This window comes from Pristiophorus japonicus, chromosome 6 (genome assembly GCF_044704955.1).
Source record: "Pristiophorus japonicus isolate sPriJap1 chromosome 6, sPriJap1.hap1, whole genome shotgun sequence".
Taxonomy (NCBI): Eukaryota; Metazoa; Chordata; class Chondrichthyes; family Pristiophoridae; genus Pristiophorus; species Pristiophorus japonicus.
The window spans coordinates 225,732,093-225,756,543 of NC_091982.1; the positions used below are offsets into that span (position 1 = coordinate 225,732,093).

At 47.5% G+C, this 24,451-nt stretch overlaps 1 protein-coding gene across 1 annotated transcript in view; it reads left to right on the forward strand.

Annotated features, from left to right (window-relative positions):
* The window catches only part of trpc1 (transient receptor potential cation channel, subfamily C, member 1), a 112,423-nt gene that overhangs the window by 62,521 nt on the left and 25,451 nt on the right, over window positions 1-24,451 (forward strand). The window contains exons 8-9 of the mRNA XM_070883658.1: window positions 20,952-21,091; window positions 22,812-22,955. Of these exons, the coding sequence (XP_070739759.1) occupies window positions 20,952-21,091; window positions 22,812-22,955 (284 nt within the window). The remainder of the gene's footprint in view (window positions 1-20,951; window positions 21,092-22,811; window positions 22,956-24,451) is intronic.

The window sequence follows — 24,451 nt, forward strand, 5'->3', positions numbered from 1 at the left end:
GACCCAGCACCGATCCCTGGGCACCCTATTAGTTACTGTTGGCCAACCGGAAAATGACCCATTTATCCCAACTCTGTTACATCCACCTGAGAGAGCAGGCCTCGGTTTAACATCTCATCAGAAAGATGGCACTTCTGACAGTGCTGGAGTGTCTGCCAAGATCTTTGTGCTTAAGTCCCCTGGAGTGGGACTTGAACCCACAACCTTCTGACTCAGAGGAGAGAGTGCTACCCACTGAGCCACAGGTGACACTTATGAATGCATGAGGAGCTATGACTCACTAACAAACAATTGATGAATTATGCCACCTCCTGAAACAAGACCTACAATCAGGGAGCATCATCATCATCGGCAGTCCCTCAAAGCGAGGATGACTGCTTCCACGCCAAAAAGGGATGAGTTTACAGGTGCTTCAATGAAGGACCTAATATTCCAGATCCCGAACTACATGGTGAAGGCTGGAAAATGCCTGTGCATGGATTATTTTAACGTGTGGTGGCCGTTACACACCAGCCATCACACAGGCTTGACAGAGCTAGGTCTTGTCCAGTGGCAAGGATTAACCAAGTCGACTGGAGACCAGCTCTGCTGCACATAGAAACATAGAAAATAGGTGCAGGAGTAGGCCATTCGACCCTTCGAGCCTGCACCACCATTCAATAAGATCATGGCTGAGCTTTCTCCTCCGTACCCTTTTCCTGCTTTCTCTCCATACCCCTTGATCCCTTTACCAATCAGGGCCATATCTAACTCCCTCTTGAATATATCTAACGAACTGGCATCAACAACTCTCTGCGGTAGAGAATTCCACAGATTAACAACACTGAGTGAAGAAGTTTCTCCTCATCTCATTCCTAAATGGCTTACCCCTTATCCTTAGACTGTGACTCCTGGTTCTGGACTTCCCCAACATCAGGAACATTCTTCCTGCATCTAACCTGTCCAGTCCCGTCAGAATTGTATATGTTTCTATGAGATCCCCTCTCATCCTTCTAAATAAACTCCAGTGAATACAGGCCCAGTCGATCCAGTCTCTCCTCATATGTCAATCCTGCCATTCCGGGAATCAATCTGGTGAACACCCTTCGCTGCACGCGGGATAAACGGGTCCTTTTCAGAATGGCAGGTAGTGACTAGTGGGATGCCGCAGGGCTCAGTGCTGGGACCCCAGCTATTTACAATATACATTAATGATTTAGATGAAGGAATTGAGTGTAATATCTCCAAGTTTGCAGATGCCACTAAGCTGGGTGGCGGTGTGAGCTGTGAGGAGGAGGCTAAGAGTGACTTCGACCGGTTAGATGAGTGGGCAAATGCATGGCAGATGCAATATAATGTGGATAAATGTGAGGTTATCCACTTCGGTGGCAAAAACACGAAGGCAGAATATTATCTGAATAGTGGCAGATTAGGAAAAAGGGAGGTGCAATGAGACCTGGGTGTCATGGTACATCAGTCATAGAAACATACAAACATAGAAAATAGGTGCAGGAGTAGGCCATTCGGCCCTTCGAGCCTGCACCGCCATTCAACAAGATCATGGCTGATCACCCACCCCAGCACCTCCCCCCCCCCCCCCCCCCCCGCCTCCAACCCCCCCAGCCGCAAGGACCACATCCAACTCCCTCCCGAACGCATCCAATGAACTGGCATCAACAACTCTCCGCGGCAGGGAACCCCGCAGGCCAACAACTCCCCGAGTGAAGAAGTCTCTCCCAATCCCATCCCCAAACACCCCCCATCCCAAGAGCGTGCCAGCCCCCGGCTCCAGACTCACCCAACACCAGGAACACTCCCCCCGCACCCAACCCGCCCCGTCTCATCAGAATCTTTCCCAAATGCCGAACACCCCTGGATGTTGAGCCCCCAGCCCCGGCCACCCTGGAGCCAAGCCCCCGCGACGCCAACCACATCACATCCACCAACCGCCATCTGCGCAGTCAACCCATCCACCCCACTCTGAACACTCCCCGCACCGAGGCACAGAGCCTCCAGGCCCGTTCCTCCAACACACCCAGACCTTCGCTGCAATGTGGCCCCTTCTGTCCCCCGCCCTGGGTTTCTCCATCCCCCACTTCCACCACTCTCCCCTCCATCCCCCGCCCCCGTCTCCCCTCATCTTCCCTCTGCCTCCCCGCACAGGCTCCCATCTTGGGAGCGGTAACCTTCTGGGGCCGTGAATTTTAGCCCCCAGCGTGGAAGTCCTGCTCCCGCTGCAGAATTTGCCTTACCACCCCTCAATGAAAGCGGAGTGCAATTTCCCACACTCCACTTCCTTTGGGGGCAGTTACCGGGGCACGACTGGATGCTCCTGTGACAGTTTGAACTGGTGCTCTCCACTCTCCCGTCCTGCGACAGTTTGAACTGGTGCTCTCCACTCTCCCATCCTGCGACAGTTTGAACTGGTGCTCTCCACTCTCCCGTCCTGTGACAGTTGGAACTGGTGCTCTCCACTCTCCCGTCCTGTGACAGTTGAAACTGGTGCTCTCCACTCTCCCGTCCTGTGACAGTTTGAACTGGTGCTCTCCACTCTCTGTCCTGTGACAGTTGGAACTGGTACTCTCCACTCTCTGACATGTGACAGTTGGAACTCAGTCATTGAAAGTTGGCATGTAGGTATAGCAGGTGGTGAAGAAGGCAAATGGTACGTTGGCCTTCATAGCTAGCGGATTTGAGTATAAGAGCAGGGAGGTCTTACTGCAATTGTACAGGACCTTGGTGAGGCCTCACCTGGAATATTGTGTTCAGTTTTGGTCTCCTAATCTGAGGAAGGACGTTCTTGCTGTTGAGGGAGTGCAGCGAAGGTTCACCAGACTAATTCCCGGGATGGCAAGACTGACATATGGATCGACTGGGCCTGTATTCACTGGAGTTTATTTAGAAGGATGAGAGGGGATCTCATAGAAACATATAAAATTCTGACAGGACTGGACAGGTTAGATGCGGGAAGAATGTTCCCGATGTTGGGGAAGTCCAGAACCGGGGACACAGTCTAATGATAAGGGGTAAGCCATTTAGGATCGAGATGGGAAACTTCTTCACTCAGAGAGTTGTTAACCTGTGGAATTCCCTACTGCAGAGAGTTGTTGATGCCAGTTCATTGGATATATTCAAGAGGGAGTTAGATATGGCCCTGACGGCTAAAGGGATCAAGGGGTATGGAGAGAAAGCAGGAAAGGGGTACTGAGGGAATGATCAGCCATGATCTTATTGAATGGTGGTTCAGTCTCAAAGGGCCGAATGGCCTACTCCTGCACCTATTTTCTATGTTTCTACGTTTCCCTCAATAGCAAGAACGCCCTTCCGCAGATTAGGAGACCAAAACTGAACACAATATTCCAGGTGAGGCCTCACCAAGGCCCTGTGCAACTGCATTAAGACCTTCCTGCTCCTAGACTCAAATCCGCAAGCTATGAAGGCCAATATGCCATTTGCTTTCTTCACCGCCTGCTGAACCTGCATGCCAACTTTCAATGACTGATGTACCATGACACCCAGGTCTCATTGCACCTCCCCTTTTCCTAATCTGCCGCCATTCAAATAATATTCTGCCGACTTGTTTTTGCCCCCAAAGTGGATAACCTCACATTTATCCACATTATACTGCATCTGCCATGCATTTGCCCACTCACCTAACCTGTCCAAGTCACCCTGCAGCCTCTTAGCATCCTCTTCACAGCTCACACTGCGACCCAGCTTCGCATCATCTGCAAACTTGGAGATATTACACTCAATTCCTTCATCTAAATCATTGTATATTGTAAATAACTGGGGTCCCAGCTCTGAGCCCTGCGGCACCCCACTAGTCACTGCCTGCCATTCTGAAAAGGACCCGTTTATCCCTACTCTCTGCTTCTTGTCTGCCAACCAGTTCTCTATCCATGTCAATACATTACCCCCAATATCATGTGCTTTAATTTTGCACACCAATCTCTTGTGTGGAACCTTGATAAAAGCCTTTTGAAAGTCCAAATACACCACATCCACTGGTTCTCCCTTGTCCACTCTACTAGTTATATCCTCAAAAATCTTCTAGAATTTTATCAAGCATGATTTCCCTTTCACAAATCCATGCTGACCTGGACCAATCCTGTCACTGCTTTCCAAATGCGCTGCTATTTCATCTTTAATAATTGATTCCAACATTTTCCCCACTACTGATGTCAGGCTAACCGGTCTATAATTCACCATTTTCTCTCTCCCTCCTTTTTAAAAAAGTGGTGTTACATTAGCTACCCTCCAGTCCACAGGAACTGATTCAGAGTCGATAGACTGTTGGAAAATGATCACCAATGCATCCACTATTTCTAGGGCCACTTCCTTAAGTGCTCTGGGATGCAGCTATCATGCCCTGGGGATTTATCGGCCTTCAATCCCATCAATTTCCCGAACACAATTTCCTGACTAATAAGGATTTCCTTCAGTTCCTCCTTCTCGCTAGACTCTCAGTCCCCTCGTGCGCACACATATCGCAGTGTGGGTTGGCCCATGCTGTCCCTGGGCCCTTGCCTCTTCTGGGCCCCAAACTCACGCCTCTCCTGGGTCCCGGTCACTTCCCACTACAAACTCTTGCCGCTCCTTCACCACTCCTGCTGTGCCTGCCCGCACTGCAGTCAGCGATCTGACTTCGTAGCCGTCGCCCTCCTGCAGCAGTACGCACTGCTCCCTGCAGTGGTATGCCGCCGCACGCTGCTCCCTGCAATGGCCCCGGCCTGCTGATGGTCTTGCAGGCCGGGACTGCACCGATTTTCGGGCCGGACTGCCGCACGCTGCTCCCTCTGATGGTCTTGCTGCTGATGCATTTAAGGGGAAGCTGGTCAAACCCCTGGCTGGCCTTGGAGGGTGCAGTGCAGATTCACCAGAATGATACTGGAACTTTAAGGTTTAAATTCTGAGGACAGATTGCACAAACTTGGCTTGTATTCCCTGGAGTATAGAAGAGGGAGGGATGATCTGATCCAGGTGTTTCAAATGAGAAAAGAATTTGATCGGGTAGATAAAGTGAATCTATTTTCTCTGGTGGGGGAATTCCAGAACATGAGGGCATAACTATAAAATGAGAGCCAGGCCATTCAAGAGGTAAATCAGGTAGCACCTCTTCACACAAAGGGCAGTGGAATGCTGGAACCCACTCCCTCAAAAGGCGGTGGGTGCTGGGGGTCAGTTGAAGCTTTCAAGACTGAGATTGATAGGTTTGTGTTAGGTAAGTGTAAGAAGGTACACAGAGCAAATCTGGGTGATGGGGATGAGGTACAGATCAGCCATGATGTAATTGAATGGTGGAACAGGCTCGAAAGGTTGAATGGGCCTTCTCCTATTCCTATGTTCCTGTGCTCCGATTTTCAGGGAATCATAGATTCCTCACCTTCCAATGTGATAAGTCGTTGACTGTAAGAATGACCTCGTTGAACTGTGGCTCATGGCACTGCTGTACCATCCAGGAAAGGGCCTAGAAAGAAGCACATTTCAGGAATGTCATCAAACAGACATTTGGTTTGTTTGTACTGTACAGCGGGAGCTCTATAATGTGCCCTGGAGAGAATTTGTGGAATGGCAGTATTTGTCTGCATAGCATAGCTATGGAAAATATATGTTTACTTGTGGAAGAGGAATAGCAATAAGCTATGACACAAGAGGAGGAGGAGGAGGAAGAGGATGATGATGCCCGGGAGCTGGCAGAAGGTGAGCGGCCACAATATGAGGCCTCATGGGTTTAGCAGTCTTTCAGCATCAACTAGAGGTTAACACTTCTGTTTATTGGGATGTATTTTAACAATCATTCCTTAGCACTGCTGTTTATGGGAAATATTAATTTGAAAGAAAACAATGACTGAAATGTTTATGGTGATGTATTGTACCTTTACCCAAACTAATAATGAGGTGAAGCGTATTTCATAAGATAGTGCTGTGCTTTCTGTTTGTAGTGTGAGTACAAGAGCACTGTGGACTTTCCCCTCTGCTACTTCTTCGTAATGTACTGCTGTACTAATGTAATGGGTGGACTAACAAGCTGTGTCAGCTGTGGCTGAGTGGACAGTACTCTCGCCTGAGTCAGAAAGTTGTGGGTTCAAGTCCCACTCCTGAGACTTGAGCACAAAAATCTAGGCTGACACTCCAATGCAGTACTGAGGGAGGGCTGCACTGTCAGAGGTGCCATAAGAACATAAGAAATAGGAGCAGGAGTAGGCCATATGGCCCCTCGAGCCTGCTCCGCCATTCAATAAGATCATGGCTGATCTGGTCATGGACTCAGCTCCACTTCCCTGCCTGCTCCCCATAACCCCTTATCCCCTTATCATTTAAGAAATTGTCTATTTCTGTCTTAAATTTATTCAATGTCCCAGCTTCCACAGCTCTCTGAGGCAGCGAATTCCACAGATTTACAACCAAGAAATTTCTCCTCATCTCAGTTTTAAATAAGTGGCCCCTTATTCTAAGATCATGCCCTCTAGTTCTAGTCTCCCCCATCAGTGGAAACATCCTCTCTGCAAGTCCCCTCATAAGCTTATACGTTTCGATAAGATCACCTCTCATTCTTCTGAATTCCAATGAGTAGAAGCCCAACCTACTCAACCTTTCCTCATAAGTCAAACCCCTCATCTTCAGAATCAACCTATAGAATTTCTCTGAACTGCCTCCAAAGCAAGTATATCCTTTCGTAAATATGGAAACCAAAACTGCACGCAGTATTCCAAGAGTGGCCTCACCAATACTCTGTATAACTGTAGCAGGACTTCCCTACTTTTATACTCCATCCCCTTTGCAATAAAGGCCAAGATTCCATTGGGCCTTCCTGATCACTTGCTGTACCTGCATACTAACCTTTTGTGTTTCATGCACAAATACCGCTGTACTGCAGCACTTTGCAATCTTCCTCCATTTAAATAATAGCTTGCTCTTTGATTTTTCAGATGAGATATTAAACAGAGGGCTTGTCTGCTCTCTCAGGTGGATGTAAAAGAACCCATGACACCATTTCGAAGAAGAGCAGGGGAGTTATCCCCGGTGTCCTGGCCAATATTTATCGCTCAATCAACATCACTAAAACAGATTATCTGGCCATTATCACATTGCTATTTGTGGGAGCTTGCTGTGCGCAATTTGGCTACTTTGTTTCTTATATTATAACAGTAACTACACGTCAAAAGTACTTCACTGGCAATAAAGTGCTTTGGGACATCATGAGGTCGTAAACAGCACGATATAAATGCAAGTGAATGGAGAATGTCTGCTGAGGATTTACTTGTGATTAGCAAACCACCCACCTGGACATGTTGCAAGCCAAAGATAGCCGTGCCTGTGCGCCAGGAATCGCCTGTCATATTCTGGCTGCAGTATGACCCGTTTGCTTTCAGGGGTTTGTACTGTCACTTGTCCAGAGGCAGCTACGGACAAGGGACTGGGAGCGATTTGAGCATCATGCCCATTTGTTCCTTTGCTTTTGGTCACTGCCCTCTCCTGGAGGTTCAGGTCTCATGCTGGCTACAGCTCTGTTTGAGTGTAGACAGGTGCACAACCATAACTTGTTGGAATTTCACTCAATGGGGATGAGATTGGATATCACCCTCTTTGAGGCTCCAACTTTTAAAAGTTTGAAAAATTTACGCTAGGCGCTGATCATTTTAAACTTTAAAAAAATTTGGTGCTTGCGCTCCAAGAAGGAAGTAGAGTGAAATCGGGCTTCATTTCCTGGCGCGTAATCAGCAGCAGGCGGGGCGGTGATTCACTGGGCCGCACTGTACTCTGTGGGTTACGCCGCACACTAGGGGCACACTGGGGGCTGCGCCGCACACTGGGGGCACACTGGGGGCCGCGCCGCACACTGGGGGCACACTGGGGGCCGCGCCGCACACTGGGGGCACACTGGGGGCCGCGCAGCATACTGGGGGCCGCGCCGCACACTGGGGGCCGCGCAGCACACTGGGGGCCGCGTAGCACACTGGGGGCACACTGGGGGCCGCGCCGCACACTGGGGCCACGTCGCACACTGGGGCCACGTCGCACACTGGGGGCCGCGCCGCACATTGGGGTCACGCCGCACACTGGGACCGCGCCGCACACTGGGGGCACACTGGGGACCGCGCCGCACACTGGGAGCCGTGCCGCACGCTGGGGCCACGTCGCACACTGGGACCGCGCCGCACGCTGGGGCCACGTTGCACACTGGGGGCACACTGGGACCGCGCCGCACACTGGGGGCCGCGCCGCACGCTGGGGCCACGTTGCACACTGGGGGCACACTGGGACCGCGCCGCACACTGGGGGCCGCGCCGCACGCTGGGGCCACGTTGCACACTGGGGGCACACTGGGACCGCGCCACACACTGGGGACCGCGCCGCACACTGGGGGCCGCGCCACACACTGGGGGCACACTGGGGGTCGTGCTGTATACTGGGGGCCGCGCCGCACACTGGGGGCCGCGCCGCACACTGGGGGCCGCGTCGCACACTGGGGGCCGCGCCACACACTGGGGGCACACTTGGGGCCGCGCCGCACACTGGGGGCACAATGGGGGCCGCATCACACACTGGGGGCCGCGCCACACACTGGCGGCCGCGCCGCACACTGGGGGCCGCGCCACACACTGGGGGCCGCGCCACACACTGGGGGCCGCATCACACACTGGGGGCCGTGCCACACACTGGGGGAAGTGCTGTACACTGGGGGTCATGCCGCACACTGGGGGCCGCGCCGCACACTGGGGGCACACTGGGCCGCGCCGCACACTAGGGGCCGTGCCATACAGTGGGGGCACACTGGGGCCGTGCCACACACTGGAGGCACACTGGGCCGCGCCGCACACTGGGGGCACACTGGGCCGCGCCGCACACTGGGGGCACACTGGGGCCGCGCCGCACACTAGGGGCCGTGCCATACAGTGGGGGCACACTGGGGCCGTGACGCACACTGGAGACACACTGGGCGGCGCCGCACACTGGGGGCACACTGGGGCCGCGCCGCACACTGGGGGCACACTGGGGCCGCGCCGCACACTGGTGGCCGCGCCGCACGCTGGGGGTCATGCCGCACACTGGGGGCCGCGCCGCACACTGGGGGCACACTGGGCCGCGCCGCACACTAGGGGCCGTGCCATACAGTGGGGGCACACTGGGGCCGTGCTGCACACTGGAGGCACACTGGGCCGCGCCGCACACTGGGGGCACACTGGGCCGCGCCGCACACTAGGGGCCGTGCCATACAGTGGGGGCACACTGGGGCCGTGCCGCACACTGGAGACACACTGGGCGGCGGCGCACACTGGGGGCACACTGGGGCCGCGCCGCACACTGGGGGCACACTGGGCCGCACCGCACACTGGGAGCCATGCCGTACACTGGAGGCCGTGCTGCACACTGGGGGCCATGCCGTACACTGGGGGCCGTGCTGCACACTGGGGCCGCACCGCACACTGGGGGCTGCGCCGCACACTGGGGCCGTGCTGTGCACTGTGGGCACATTGGGGCCGCGCCGCACACTGGGGGTGGTACAGTGCTGCTGCGTTGAAAGGCTTCTTCCCTCCTTTAAAGGGAAGGGCCATCGCGGGAAGGGAAAGAGCACTTGCCTTCTCCACCACGGCAGCCGCAATCCCGCCAGAGTGCCGGGCTGATCGATCGCGGGCAGGGACCCATGAAAAAAGCTGCAAGAGGGAAGGTGAGTTTTCTTTCACTTAGCTCGGCCACCTCACCTTTAAGCGTCGTCCCCAAAACCGCCGGCCGCCCGATGCATGCCTCGTGCCGCTGTCGGTGTTTTGGCGCGGCGCTGCTGCAGGGAGCAGATCGCAATTTCGGTCCGGGGTGATGCGCATGGCAATGACATAATCATCGGCGGGCAGAGGAGATCGGGACGCAATGCTGTAGCGCTGCCGCAAAACTCCCGCCGAATATGGCGGTAGCCGCTGATCTCGCCGCACCCGGTCACAAATTCACTTGCGTCCCATTATCGCCCCCCGGGGATGCTAATGGGAGGCACCGTAGAACCCAATTTCATCCCCATAGTTCTTTGGACTTCTAGGCACATTGGAGCTGACTTTCACTGAATTATGGAACATGCACCTCAGCACTTCAACTGTCTGCATGTCTGAGTATCGCCTAAAGATGCTGCTCTGGGGCAGCTTGCAGAACAAATAACCCTTGCTGTATGACCTACTATGTCCTGGTACCCAACTCGTTTTGGTCCAGTTTCATGTTAACATTTTGGTTCATGTTTTACTACTTCAAAGGTGCTATGCAAATGCAAGTTGTTGTTGTCCTTTCTGGAGGGTAATCTGTTATGTATGTATGATTGGGTTTACTAGCCAACAGGTGGCGCCACTGTCGGAGGTCATTGGGCCCAGGTATAAAAGGCCAGCCCTCTTGTAATGTAATCACTTTGGGCCCAAATAAAGTAGAGCCAGGTTTGTACCTGTTCGGAGTTTACAGTATTCAGTCTATTGAGTTATTGCATACACAACATTTGGCGACGAGGTAACAAGAACCTTCGCATGCAAAAATGAGCACAATTGGAATTCTGGAGCGATTCGTGGAGGGAAAAGATTGGGCAGACTTTGTAGCCCGCTTGAATCAGTACTTCGTGGCCAACAAAATGCAGAAAGAGGCAGACGCAGTTTGGCGCCGGGCAGTCCTCCTCACAGTTTGCGGTCCGAAAATCTATGGACTCATAAAGAATCACCTTTCGCCCTTAAGTCCAATGGACAAGGACTATGAAACATTGTGTGCTTTTGTACGTGACCATCTCAAACCAGATGAAGGCATCATCATTTCAAGATATTGATTCTATACGCACGTTCGTTCTGCGAGCCAGGATGTATCGGAATTTGTTGCCGACCTAACACATCGAGGTGGACCGTGTAAGTTCGAAACTGCATTGGCAGACATGCTGCGGGACTTCTTTGTAATCGGCATCAACCACGAGGTGATACTGCATAAGCTACTGGCGACGGAGACGCTGGATTTGAGCAAGGCCTTCACGATTGCCCAATCATGATGGTAGAATGGTAAAAAGCAATAGTGGAAGGCCGAGTAAACAAAGGCAAGAAACAAAAAGGGCCACACTACATCATAATTCTAAAAGGACAAAGCGTGTTAAAAAAACAAGCCTGAAGGCTTTGTGTCTTAATGCAAGTAGTATCCATAATAAGGTGGATGAATTAACTCTGCAAATAGATGTTAACACATATGATGTGATTGGGATTACAGAGACGTGGCTCCAGGATGATCAGGGCTGGGAACTCAACATCCAAGGGTATTCAACATTCAGGAAGGATAGAATAAAAGGAAAAGGAGGTGGGGTAGCATTGCTGGTTAAAGAGGAGATTAATGCAATAGTTAGGAAGGACATTAGCTTGGATGATGTGGAATCTATATGGGTAGAGCTGCAGAACACCAAAGGGCAAAAAACATTAGTGGGAGTTGTGTACAGACCTCCAAACAGTAGTATTGATGTTGGGGAGGGCTTCAAACAGGAAATTAGGGGTGCATGCAATAAAGGTGCAACAGTTATCATGGGTGACTTTAATATGCATATAGATTGAGCTAACCAAACTGGAAGCAATACGGTGGAGGAGGATTTCCTGGAGTGCATAAGGGATGGTTTTCTAGACCAATATGTCGAGGAACCAACTCGGGGGAGGCCATCTTAGACTGGGAGTGGGTTAAATAGAAACGAACGTGCGTATAGAATCAATATCTTGAAATGATGATGCCTTCATCTGGTTTGAGATGGTCACATACAAAAGTAATGAGAGAGGATTAAATAGCAATCTCGTGTGCGAGGCCCCTTGGGGAAGAGTGACCATAATATGGTGGAATTCTGCATTAGGATGGAGAATGAAACAGTTAATTCAGAGACCATGGTCCAGAACTTAAAGAAGGGTAACTTTGAAGGTATGAGGCGTGAATTGGCTGGGATAGATTGGCGGATGATACTTAAGGGGGTTGACAGTGGATGGGCAATGGCAGACATTTAGAGACCGCATGGATGAACTACAACAATTGTACATCCCTGTCTGGCGTAAAAATAAAAAAGGGAAGGTGGCTCAACCATGGGTATCAAGGGAAATCAGGGATAGTATTAAAGCCAAGGAAGTGGCATACAAATTGGCCAGAAATAGCAGCGAATCCGGGTACTGGGAGAAATTTAGAACTCAGCAGAGGAGGACAAAGGGTTTGATTAGGGCAGGGAAAATAGAGTACGAGAGGAAGCTTGCAGGGAACATTAAGACGGACTGCAAAAGCTTCTATAGATATGTAAAGAGAAAAAGGTTAGTAAAGACAAACGTAGGTCCCCTGCAGTCAGAATCAGTGGAAGTCATAACAGGGAACAAAGAAATGGCAGACCAATTGAACAAGTACTTTGGTTCGGTATTCACTAAGGAGGACACAAATAACCTGGATATAAAAGGGTTCAGAGGGTCTAGAAAGAAGAAGGAATTGAGGGAAATCCTTATTAATCGGGAAATTGTGTTGGGGAAATTGATGGGATTGAAGGCCAATAAATACCCAGGGCCTGATGGTCTGCATCCCAGAGTACTTAAGGAGGTGGCCTTGGAAATAGCGGATGCATTGACAGTCATTTTCCAACATTCCATAGCCTCTGGATCAGTTCCTATGGAGTGGAGGGTAGCCAATGTAACCCCACTTTTTAAAAAAGAAGGGAGAGAGAAAACAGGGAATTATAGACCTGTCAGCCTGACATCGGTAGTGGGTAAAATGATGGAATCAATTATTAAGGATGTCATAGCAGCGCATTTGGAAAGAGGTGACAAGATATGTCCAAGTCAGCATGGATTTGTGAAAGGGAAATCATGCTTGACAAATCTTCTGGAATTTTTTGAGGATGTTTCCAGTAGAGTGGACAAGGGAGAACCAGCTGATGTGGTGTATTTGGACTTTCAGAAGGCTTTCGACAAGGTCCCACACAAGAGATTAATGTGCAAAGTTAAAGCACATGGGATTGGGGGTAGTGTGCTGACATGGATTGAGAACTGGTTGTCAGACAGGAAGCAAAGAGTAGGAGTAAATGGGTACTTTTCAGAATGGCAGGCAGTGACTAGTGGGATACCGCAAGGTCCTGTGCTGGGGCCCCAGCTGTTTACATTGTACATTAATGATTTAGACGAGGGGATTAAATGTAGTATCTCCAAATTTGCAGATGACACTAAGTTGGATGACAGTGTGAGCTGCGAGGAGGATGCTATGAGGCTGCAGAGTGACTTGGATAGGTTAGGTGAGTGGGCAAATGCATGGCAGATGAAGTATAATGTGGATAAATGTGAGGTTATCCACTTTGGTGGTAAAAACAGAGAGACAGACTATTATCTGAATGGTGACAGATTAGGAAAAGGGGAGGTGCAACGAGACCTGGGTGTCATGGTACATCAATCATTGAAGGTTGGCATGCAGGTACAGCAGGCGGTTAAGAAAGCAAATGGCATGTTGGCCTTCATAGCGAGGGGATTTGAGTACAGGGGCAGGGAGGTGTTACTGCAGTTGTGCAGGCCTTGGTGAGGCCACACCTGGAGTATTGTGTACAGTTTTGGTCTCCTAACTTGAGGAAGGACATTCTTCCTATTGAGGGAGTGCAGCGAAGGTTCACCAGACTGATTCCCGGGATGGCGGGACTGACATATCAAGAAAGACTGGATCAACTAGGCTTGTATTCACTGGAGTTCAGAAGAATGAGAGGGGATCTCATAGAAACGTTTAAAATTCTGACGGGTTTAGAGAGGTTAGATGCAGGAAGAATGTTCCCAATGTTGAGGAAGTCCAGAACCAGGGTCACAGTCCAAGGATAAGGGGTAAGCCATTTAGGACCGAGATGAGGAGAAACTTCTTCACCCAGAGAGTGGTGAACCTGTGGAATTCTCTACCACAAAAAGTTATTGAGGCCAATTCACTAAATATATTCAAAAAGGAGTTAGATGAAGTCCTTACTGCTAGGGGGAATCAAGGGGTATGGTGAGAAAGCAGGAATGGGGTACTGAAGTTGCATGTTCAGCCATGAACTCATTGAATGGCGGTGCAGGCTCGAAGGGCCGAATGGCCTATTCCTGGACCTATTTTCTATGTTTCTATCATGCATGGCGACAAACAAAAGCTTAAAGCATTGATATAATTGAAAAATCAGAACTCGGCAAGTACTGTAAAAAAGATAGTATTGTCGTTTAGCAGAGCTGCATATAGCAGGGCCTACCCGACTGCGTACGCGAAACCTGTGGCTGCTGAAAGTCCGCCAACGGGATTGAATCCAATATCACCGTGTTGGTGTTGTGGGGGAAATCATCGGCCTCATCAGTGTCGGTTTAAACAGTATATTTGTAAAGGCTGTTCGAGAGTGGGGCATCTCCAGCGCATGTGTCCGCAACTGAGCGAGTGTGATGCGACACACCACGTGGAGGATGATGACCAGTCTAGCGCGGATCCGGATATGCAATCCGAGATACCAGAGGAGGAAGTGTATGGACTGTATTCATTCCTAACAAAAAGCCAACCAATAATGATTAATGTAAAATTTAATGGTATCGATGGAATTGGACATGGGTGCGAGTTAATCAATAATGAGCCAGAGGACATTCGACAGGCTGTGGGACACTAAGGCTGTGAGGCCTAAGCTGAGTCCAGTCAATTCCAAGTTGCGTGCGTACACTAAAGAACTCATAACAGTGATTGGCAGTGCAGTCACCAAGGTGTCGTCTGATGGTACGGTTCACGATTTACCGTTCTGGATTGTTCCAAGCAATGGTCCAACGCTGTTCGGCAGGAACTGGTTAGAAAAAATCAAATGGAACTGGAATGAGATCAAAGCGCTGTTGGAGGAGAAAGATACTCCATGTGCTCAAGTGCTGAGCAAGTTCCCCTTGGTGTTTGAACCAGGCATCGGCAATTTCACGGGAGCCAAGGTGCAGATCCACGTAGACTCGGATGCAAGACCCGTCCATCGGGCAGTTCTGTACATGATGAGGGAGAAGGTCGAAATTGAACTGGACAGACTCCAACGTGAAAAGATCATATCACGGGTCGAATTTAATGAATGGGCCAGCCCCATTGTTCCTGTGTTGAAAAGTGATGGCACTATCAGGATTTGTGGAGACTACAAGGTTACGATCAACAGGGTTTCGCAACAGGATTAATACCCGTTACCGAAGGCTGTTGACCTCTTTGCAACGCTAGTCGGGGGGAAAGTCGTTCACAAAACTGGATCTGACGTCGGCCTACATGACACGAGCTGGTCGACACATCGAAGAAACTTACGTGCATCAACACTCATAAAGGACTGTTTATCTACAAACAGGTGCCCTTTTGGAATTCACTCGGCTGCAGCCATATTTCAGAAGAAGATGGAGTCTACTGAATCTGTCCCCAGAACCGTCGTGTTCCAAGATGACATACTAGTCACAGGTCGTGACTCTGCCGAGCATCTGAACAACCTGGAAGAGCTTCTACATCGTCTGAACAAAGTGGGACTCACACTGAAACGCTCGAAGTGCATCTTCATGGCACCGGAAGTTGAATTCCTGGGGAGGAAAATTGCTGCTGACAGTATCAGACCTACGGACTCAAAAACCAAGGCCATCAAAAATGCACCCAAGCCTCAGAATGTGACGGAGCTGCGTTCGTTCCTTGGTCTACTCAACTACTTCGGTAATTTCTTACCTAGATTGAGCACCTTATTAGAGCCACTGCACATGCTGCTAAGAAAAGGTGACAACTGGCTTTGGGGTGCGTCTCAAGATAGAGCTTTTGAGAAAGCTACTAATCTGCTTTGCTCTAACAAGCTGCTGGTACATTATGATCCGTGTAAGCATCTAGTATTGGCCTGTGATGCTTCGTCATATGGAGTTGGTTGCGTGTTCCAACAAGCTAATGAGTCGGGCAAATTATATATGCTTCAAAAAGTTTGTCAAAGGCGGAAAGAGCCTACAGCATGTTAGAGAAAGAAGCACTAGCCTGTAACCATGTATGTGGTTAAAAAGATGCATCAGTACCTGTTTGGTCTTTGGTTTGAACTGGAAACAGATCACAAGCCACTCATTTCATTGTTTTCGGAAAGCAAAGGTATCAATGCCAATGCATCGTCCCGCATCCAGAGGTAAGTGCTGACATTATCTGCCTATGATTATGTCATTCGCCATAGATCTGGCACTGAGAATTGTGCCGATGCATTGAGCTGTCTGCCATTGCCCACACCGGAGGTGGAAACGCCACAACCGGCAGACCTACTGTTAGTCATGGATGCTTTTGAAAGTGAAGGAACTCCTGTCATGGCCCAACAAGTTAAGACCTGGATCAGCCAGGACCCGATATTATCAGTTGTGAAACGTTGTATCCTTAGTGGTGATTGGTCTGCCACACCCAAGCAAATGGGTGATGAGACCAAACCTTACAACCGTCGCAAAGTTGAACGATCCATTCAGTCAGATTGTTTACTGTGGGGTAATCATGTTGTTATGCCTAAGGAAGGCAGAGAGAAATTTGTACATGGCACTCATCCCGGTATTGTGATGATGAAAGCCATTGCCAGGTCTCCTGTATGGTGGCCGGGAATTGACTCTGATCTGGAATCATGTGTGCATCAGTGCAACACTTGCATGCAGCTTAGTAAAGCACCAGCGGAATCGCCGCTGAGTCTTTGGTCATGGCCATTTAAACCATGGTCCAGAATCCACATCGACTTTGCAGGTCCCTTCCTGGGAAAGATGTTCTTAGTTGTGGTGGATGCTTATTCCAAGTGGATAGAGTGTACAATCATGTCATCCAACACATCCACAGCTACCATTGAGCGCCTTCGTGTCAAGTTTGCCATGCATGGTCTTCCTGACATCGTTATAAGCGACAACGGATCTTGCTTCACCAGTATGGAGTTTCAAGAGTTCATGAAACTCAATGGTATCAAACATATGAGGTCAGCACCATTTAAACCCGTATCCAATGGACAAGCAGAGCATGCTGTCCAAAGCACCAAGCAGAGTATGAAACGTGTAACTCAAGGTTCTCTGCAGACTCGCTTGTCACGCATATTGTTTAGTTACAGGACAAGACCCCACTCGCTTACCGGGGTCTTCCCTGCTGAAGTATTGATGAAGTGAGGTCTCAAGTTCAGGCTCGCTCTTGTCCACCCTGACTTGAATAATCGTGTCGAATACAGACGTCAAAGTCAGCAAGGATATCATGATCGCGCTACTGCATCACGTGACATTTCTATCAATGATCCTGTGTATGTACTGAATTATGGTCAAGGTCCCAAATGGATTGCCGGTACTGTTACGGCCAAGGAGGGTAACAGAGTGTTTATCGTTAAGCTCAAGAATGGGCAGACATGCAGGAAACATGTCGATCAGATAAAGCTGTGGCACACGGATGAACTGGAACAGTCTAAGGAAGACACAACCAATGACCAACCAACCTACCCTCAGTCATCAGAGGACTCTGCTGTCATCAATGAATCTGGACTTTCAATCAATGACATGGTCAATGAATCTGGACTTTCAATCCCTGACATGGTCATTGCCACTCCCATCAGATCGGCTACCCAGCCCCCAGTCATAACAGACTCAGAACGCTCACCCAAGGCTGAAGTTGAACTGGATTGTCTCAATATGTAAAAAGACCGTTACTAATATCTTAAAGGAGGATATTGTCATGTATGTATGCTTGGGTTTACTAGCCACCAGGTGGCGCCACTGTCGGAGGTCATTGGGCTGTGCGCACGTGTGTACGGCCCAGGTATAAAAGGCCAGCCCTCTTGTAATGTAATCACTTTGGGCCCAATGAAGCAGTACCTGTGTTAGTTGACAGTATCCAGCCGATTGAATTATTGATGCACAACATAATCTTTGTCTATAAAGGAATCCCATTTCCAAATTCTACAGAAACAGGGCGGAGCAAGCACTGCACATGCTCTGCTCAGTTTTCCTGGGTCTACTGGGAGGCCAGAGGATTGGGAAACTTTAAAAAGCCAGCAAAGAACAACTAAAAAAATATTAGAGGTGAAAGATGGATTATGAAAGTAAACTAGCACGGAATATAAAAACAGATAATAAGAGTTTCTACAGATACATAAAAAGGAAAAGAGTGGCTAAAGTAAATGTTGGTCCCTTGGAGGATGAGACTGGGGAATTAATAGGGAAATGGCAGCGACGCTGAACAAGTATTTTGCATCGGTCTTCACAGTAGAAGACACTAAAAACATCCCAATAGTGGATAATCGAAGGGCTATAGGGAAGGAGGAACTTAATACTAAAGAAGTACTCGGTAAAATAATGTGACTAAAAGTGCACAAGTCCCCTGGACCTGATGGCTTGCATCCTCGGGTCTTAAAAGAAGTGGCTGCAGAGATAGTGGATGCATTGGTTGTAATCTACCAACATTCCCTGGATTCTGGGGAGGACCCAGCAGGTTGGAAAACCGCAAATGTAACGCCCCTATTTACAAAAGGAGGCAGACAAAAAGCAGGAAACTATAGACCAGTTAGCCTAACATCTGTCGTTGGTAAAATGCTGGAGTCCATTATTAAGGAAGCAGTAGCGGGACATTTGGAAAATCATAATACGGTCAAGCAGAGTCAGCATGGTTTTATGAAAGCGAAATCGTGTTTGACAAATTTGCTGGAGTTCTTTGAGGATGTTTGGGGCTTTAGGGCAACCTTTAGGGCTGCTGACCAAGGGCCGTGCGGCTCTTTGTCGGCCGGCGTGGACACGATTGGCCGAAATAGCCTCCTTCTGTAAATTTCTATGTTTCTATGTAACGAGCAGGGTGGATAAGGGGGAACCAGTGGATGTGGTGTATTTGGATTTCCAGAAGGTGCCACATAAAAGATTACTGCACAAGATAAAGGTTCACAGGGTTGGGGGTAATATATTAGCATGGATAGAGGATTGGCTAACCATCAGAAAATAGAGAGTCAGGATAAATGGGTCATTTTCCGGTTGGCAAACAGTGACTAGTGGGGTGCAGCAGGGATTGGTGCGAGGTCCTCAACTATTTACAATTTATATTAATGACTTGGATGAAGGGACCGAGTGTAATGTAGCCAAGTTTGCTAATAATACAAAGATAGGTGGGAAAGCAAATTGTGAGGAGGACACAAAAAAGGGATATAGACAGGCTGAGTGAGTGGGCAAAATGGCAGATGGAGTATGTGGGAAAATGTGAGGTTATCCACTTTGACAAAAAAAATAGAAAAACAAATTATAATTTAAATGGAGAAAAATTGCAGAGTGCTGCAGTACAGAAGGACCTGGCGGTCCTTGTGAATGAAACACAAAATGTTAGTGTGCAGGTACAGCAAGTAATTAGGAAGGCAAATGGAATCTTGGCCTTTATTGCTCTTGTCCCTACAACAGGACTATTAGTCGCGGCTGGCCCTAGGCTCAGCACTCCCATAACAGTTTGAGCTTCCAGAAAGCAAAATAAGCAAATGTGTGTTCCTGGCAGTGCAATTTATAAAATGTGAGAAATATTCCGCTCCCACTATCAGAACTTTCAACACAGTTATGGTATAAAATGTATCGTACAATAACATATTATATAATTTGTAACCAGTATGCATTAATTATATTTTAACTTTAATCTTTATATAAATGCAGAGAGTACTTTCATATCTTGAGTCTTTATGTGAAGTGACTTTAGCCTCTCTGCAGAAGATTTTATTGGACATTTTGAAAACCTCAATGGTTAAATTAGATTTAGAAATTATGCACAGTTCTCACCCCTAGAGCCACGTAATTTAAGAACTTGTTCTTGGTGTAAGTTTAAATGTCTGGCTCTCTGAATTTTGATACTCAATATAATACAAGAATATGAACTATTTTCTCAGTGCCTGCCAGCTGCGGTGATCAGAAACAAAATCCTTGTTGTGTTTCCATTCCAAATCGTCAGTTTTATATTTATAGTGTCAAGCAATCGCAGAGATTAATGAGGACTAGTAGTACTGTGAGTGATGTGATAGATTGCAAAACAATGTGTGATGATATGTAGTGCTGGGGTGCAGTGTTCCCCATGTTCAGGTGTGCTGATGTGGGGAGGCATCATAGAGGACAGAAAACTCTCCGGGGGTACCGAGAGAAAAATGGAATAAGGAGCATGCACAGGGGTGACTTTAGTACCCCCCCCCCGATGGCTGGCTGACAGCAGCTCTGACAGTGGGCTGGGAGTGGGGGTGGGGCAACAACGGCAGCTTGTATTTGCGTAGCAGTCCTCGCGAAAAAGAATATTTGACAGTGCTCCACATGTGGAACGTTAGACTCTATTGAGGAAGAGGGAGAATATAAAGGGGAGACTGAAGGTATGGTCAGAACACAAGAATTTTTTTAAGGAGACTTAGAAGGCAGGAAGAGCGGTAACTAGGCTCCCACTCGATGCAGATGGTGTATGACTAGGCAAGAACCAGTGAGAGGAGAAAATCATATGGTGAGGAAGAAAATTGAGAAGATGGAGTGTAGCCTCATAGTTGGTGAGCATACTCTTAAAGACAGCTCTTTTGGGTGGGGCATTACTGAGGCATTTCTGCAGATTGAGCAAAGCAGGAAATTAGTCTCCGTTCCCATACCTAGGTAAATAAAAAAAACATAGAATAATAACAATCTGTTGAATAATCTATCTATAGTCAGTGAATATAATGTACGGTCAGTAGATTTAGATACTAGGTACATTGAGTTTTACTCCAAACTGAGACCTGTGTAATTTGCATAAGCCCTAAAGAATAAGTTATCCAGACAACTTTATTTAATTTTGGAAAAGTCATCCTTGTTTTGAATATTTATTCTTGTAAAAAATGCAGTTTTTAAAATGAGACATGTTGCATTGCAATGATAGTAATACTACACGTATTTAGTCTAAATACTGAAAACTGAGTCATTATTCTCTGCGGGCAGTAGGCAAACCCAGACATTGTTGAATCAGTGGTTTGAATGTGTTTCTTCTGTGGAATGTACTAATGTATAATTTGTCTCCAGGAATGGTGTGGTCAGATGTGAAGAGACTGTGGTATGATGGACTGGAAGATTTTATGGAGGAGTCTCGGAATCAACTCAGTTTTGTCATGAACTCCTTGTATTTAGCAACTTTTGCTCTCAAAGTTGTGGCTCATAATAAGGTAACCAAGAGCTGAGTGGGGAGAAGGGTAAGTTGGTGGTTCTGTTTGGATGTGAGAACTGCTTCCTTATTCTAACTGGCAGGAGATGTTGCAACAATGAGAAAAATAAAGGAGAATCTGATCATAAAGCTACCTGCACTAGATATTTTACTAACTCACCGATGCTCCATTTACAGTGCTGGATAGACTACATGTGTGATATGCTGACGGACAAGTGTAAATATTACTTTTGTAAAAATGTATTGTTCACCCGTTATGAAAGTATTTTTTCATTGCCCTGCAGTGAGGGAGACCTGTTCATGGGCATTCTGTCAAAGCCATTGTGTAACCAGCCACAAGAAGGAATGTGGCTGCAGCCTGGGTTGACTTGCCCTCCAATTTTCACCTCTCTTGTGGGAAAGCATTGAGTCACTCCTCAAAATTTCCCCCAAATGTCCTATGCAGATTTTTGATTCACCTCGTTGGAATTGCAGTCAATTAATTTAATTATATTAGTAGCTCAACTTTTAAAAATTGTCCTTCGTCCTTTTTCCCCCTTCTGTCTCCTTGCATTACACACCTTCGCTGGCTGGAAGGTCAGACCTGTTTCCAGACCAGCTCCAATGCCGCACCATAGCTGACTACTAGACCATGCAGAAAATGCAAGGATGGTTCTCCTTTAGATTTTCATTCCTCCCCTGTGGGCTAGTACTGGCCTTACTCCGCAGGTCTCGTAATTGTACAGTTGAGATTGGGAAGTCCACACTTGAGAAAGTTTGGATGGAAAACTATAAGTTATCAACTTTATGACAGCATGCTAGATCGCTAGGACAATATTGCAGTATGATGCCCTTTACATCAAGCTCTGTCATTTCTTTACCATCTGTATGCTCTCCATCACTGATATCCTTATGTACCTGTGCTATTATGCAATACAGTTTAGCAGTTGCATTGCAATGACTTTCATTACTGTAGTAAAAAAAGCCTGTTGCTCGAGTCCTTCGTCAGTGGCTATTGAGCTGTAATGAGGAACAGATATCAACATACCAACATAGTGGTGCTGGAAATGTGGTGCAGAAATTAAATGTTACCCATTTATAATAATGTTAAACTTTTAAAGATAACTTTAAAGATTGTTGTCTTTTTATTATTGATCCATCTTTACCGGAAGCAACTGTGCCAAATGGGACCTGATTCAAGTCAATGTGATTGTTGCCCAAAACTAGACAGAAGCCCAGTTGTGATGGGTGCGTACATTCTCCACCCCAGCTCAGGTGTTCACAAATTGATTGAAAAAGGGTGGGCGAAAATAATGAATTGAGCACAGACCCAGTTTTGCACTTAAGGTGCATTCCACTGTTATTTACTCATGCATGGCAAATCTAGTATGTAAACGGTGGCCATTACAGTTGTAGTTTTCTCACACCAGAAGCGCTGCAGCTTTATGTTCAAATTTTCTCTTTTTACTACATATACTTTCTTCGTATGAGTGACTCATTATGTTGAGGATTATACACTGAAGAATCAAAACTCTGCCCTGCAGAGAGAGCTTGTGTTCACCTCTTAGACTAAAAATATGTCAATAATCGGCCAAATTTTACAATCTCTAAGTATTCGTTTGAGAATTAGGATGTCAAGAAAGAGTGCGTTGGATTCATATGTTAAAAATGTTTAAATAAGAGTCATCTCTGAATCATGTTGTTCCTCATGCAAACTGTGAACTTTTCTGATGTCTCTGTAGTTTCAAGCTATTGGAGACAGGAAGGATTGGGACGCATTCCACCCCACTTTAGTGGCAGAGGGTCTGTTCGCATTTGGCAATGTTCTCAGTTACCTGCGGCTTTTCTTTATGTACACGACTAGTTCCATCCTGGGGCCACTGCAGGTAATGCGTTCACCTTATCTAATTCTCCCGTATCCAGATAGCAATTTTTCCAATGTACTTTGTGTCCTTTCTCTTACCAGGTCTCCCCTGCAGAGTACACAGTGCTTGAGAGTGTAGGCAGGTGACCAGCTTCAGGTCTGTTAATAGTACTCCGAAACCAATTGCTGGGATATGTGAGAGTGGCCCTCGAGTGATATATTTTCCTTCGATTCGCCTTCTCTCTCTCTATGGGGCAGTGCCTGGAACCCCTTTCTTTGCTTCTTCCAGTAGCAAAGCTGAGGTATTATATGTACACACCAACGTCGTACTGCGTTGTGCAAAAGCACGCAGCGCTTCCAACGCCATCGCATACTGGCTTCCACATTTTCTGATTATTGTTTATTATTTTCCCCTATCCTTATCTTATATAATTAAAGGTTTCTAAAAGATATTCTTGTCAACTTTTTCTCTCTGCACCACTTGGCTTCCCCGTAACCAGCAGCCAGGAGGTCTGAAACATTTGGCATACGGTACTCCGCAGTCTGATTTCCCCCCTGCCTTCCCCTTCACAGATGGAGATCTGCTGTGCATCTTGTCTTCATTACATTGCAGTAATAAGGGAGCTGTCATGTGTAGAAAACGATTCATGCTTTGTCCCCCCACTGCAATGCGTCAGGACTCAGATAAAGCCATGCATCTATATGTGCTTGTGTTTGCCATTTTGATTTGTGAGCACCAACCTGACCGGAATTCTAAATCTCTGAGGGAAACAGTATGGACATTGTCTACATGTACTCCTGCCATCACCTTTAGTCAGCTTAAAATCAACAGTTTATACAGCCAGTACTGTTAACCTAAAAATATTTGCACTGCAAATATTTTGCAACTGGCTAAATTTCACACCTATAAACCTGCACGATTTTGTGGTCTATTTGTGAGTGTTACCAGTTTTCTGTCTCAGGAGTTTCTGTAGCTGTGTTACTGTATGTGACCTTTGACAAAGTTTTGGCTCATAACTGAGACAAGTATAGTTTATATCTCAGCAACCCACTACTAAAATAAGATGATAACATTATATTGTGATGAAGGAGCAGAGGGGATATCAATCTTACAATGCCATGTGCTGTCATCTTTATTACCATTTCACCGACATTGTGCTGTCGGTATATTCCTTTCCCAAAGCATCTGACTAATTTGTGATTGCATTGGTTTTGAATTTGTTTTTAAATTCAATTGATTGGAAGTATGATAGAAACACGATATATCACATTCTACATTGCAACTCGTAAGCTATGCATCAACAAAACACAATAAGGTGTTAATGGGAAAGAAAGTTCAAGTTAAGTTTCTTCTGTTCAAAGTACTCCGCCCATTTTATGGAAACAAATAATGTTCTTGCAAGAATCTGATCGATGCTTTTGGAAAAAAATGTTGATCTTCTTATCTGCATGGTGACCCTGAATCTGCGTCTTCCTGCTTGCTGGGCTCCAGCAGTGACAGCACTGTCGGAGTGCAAA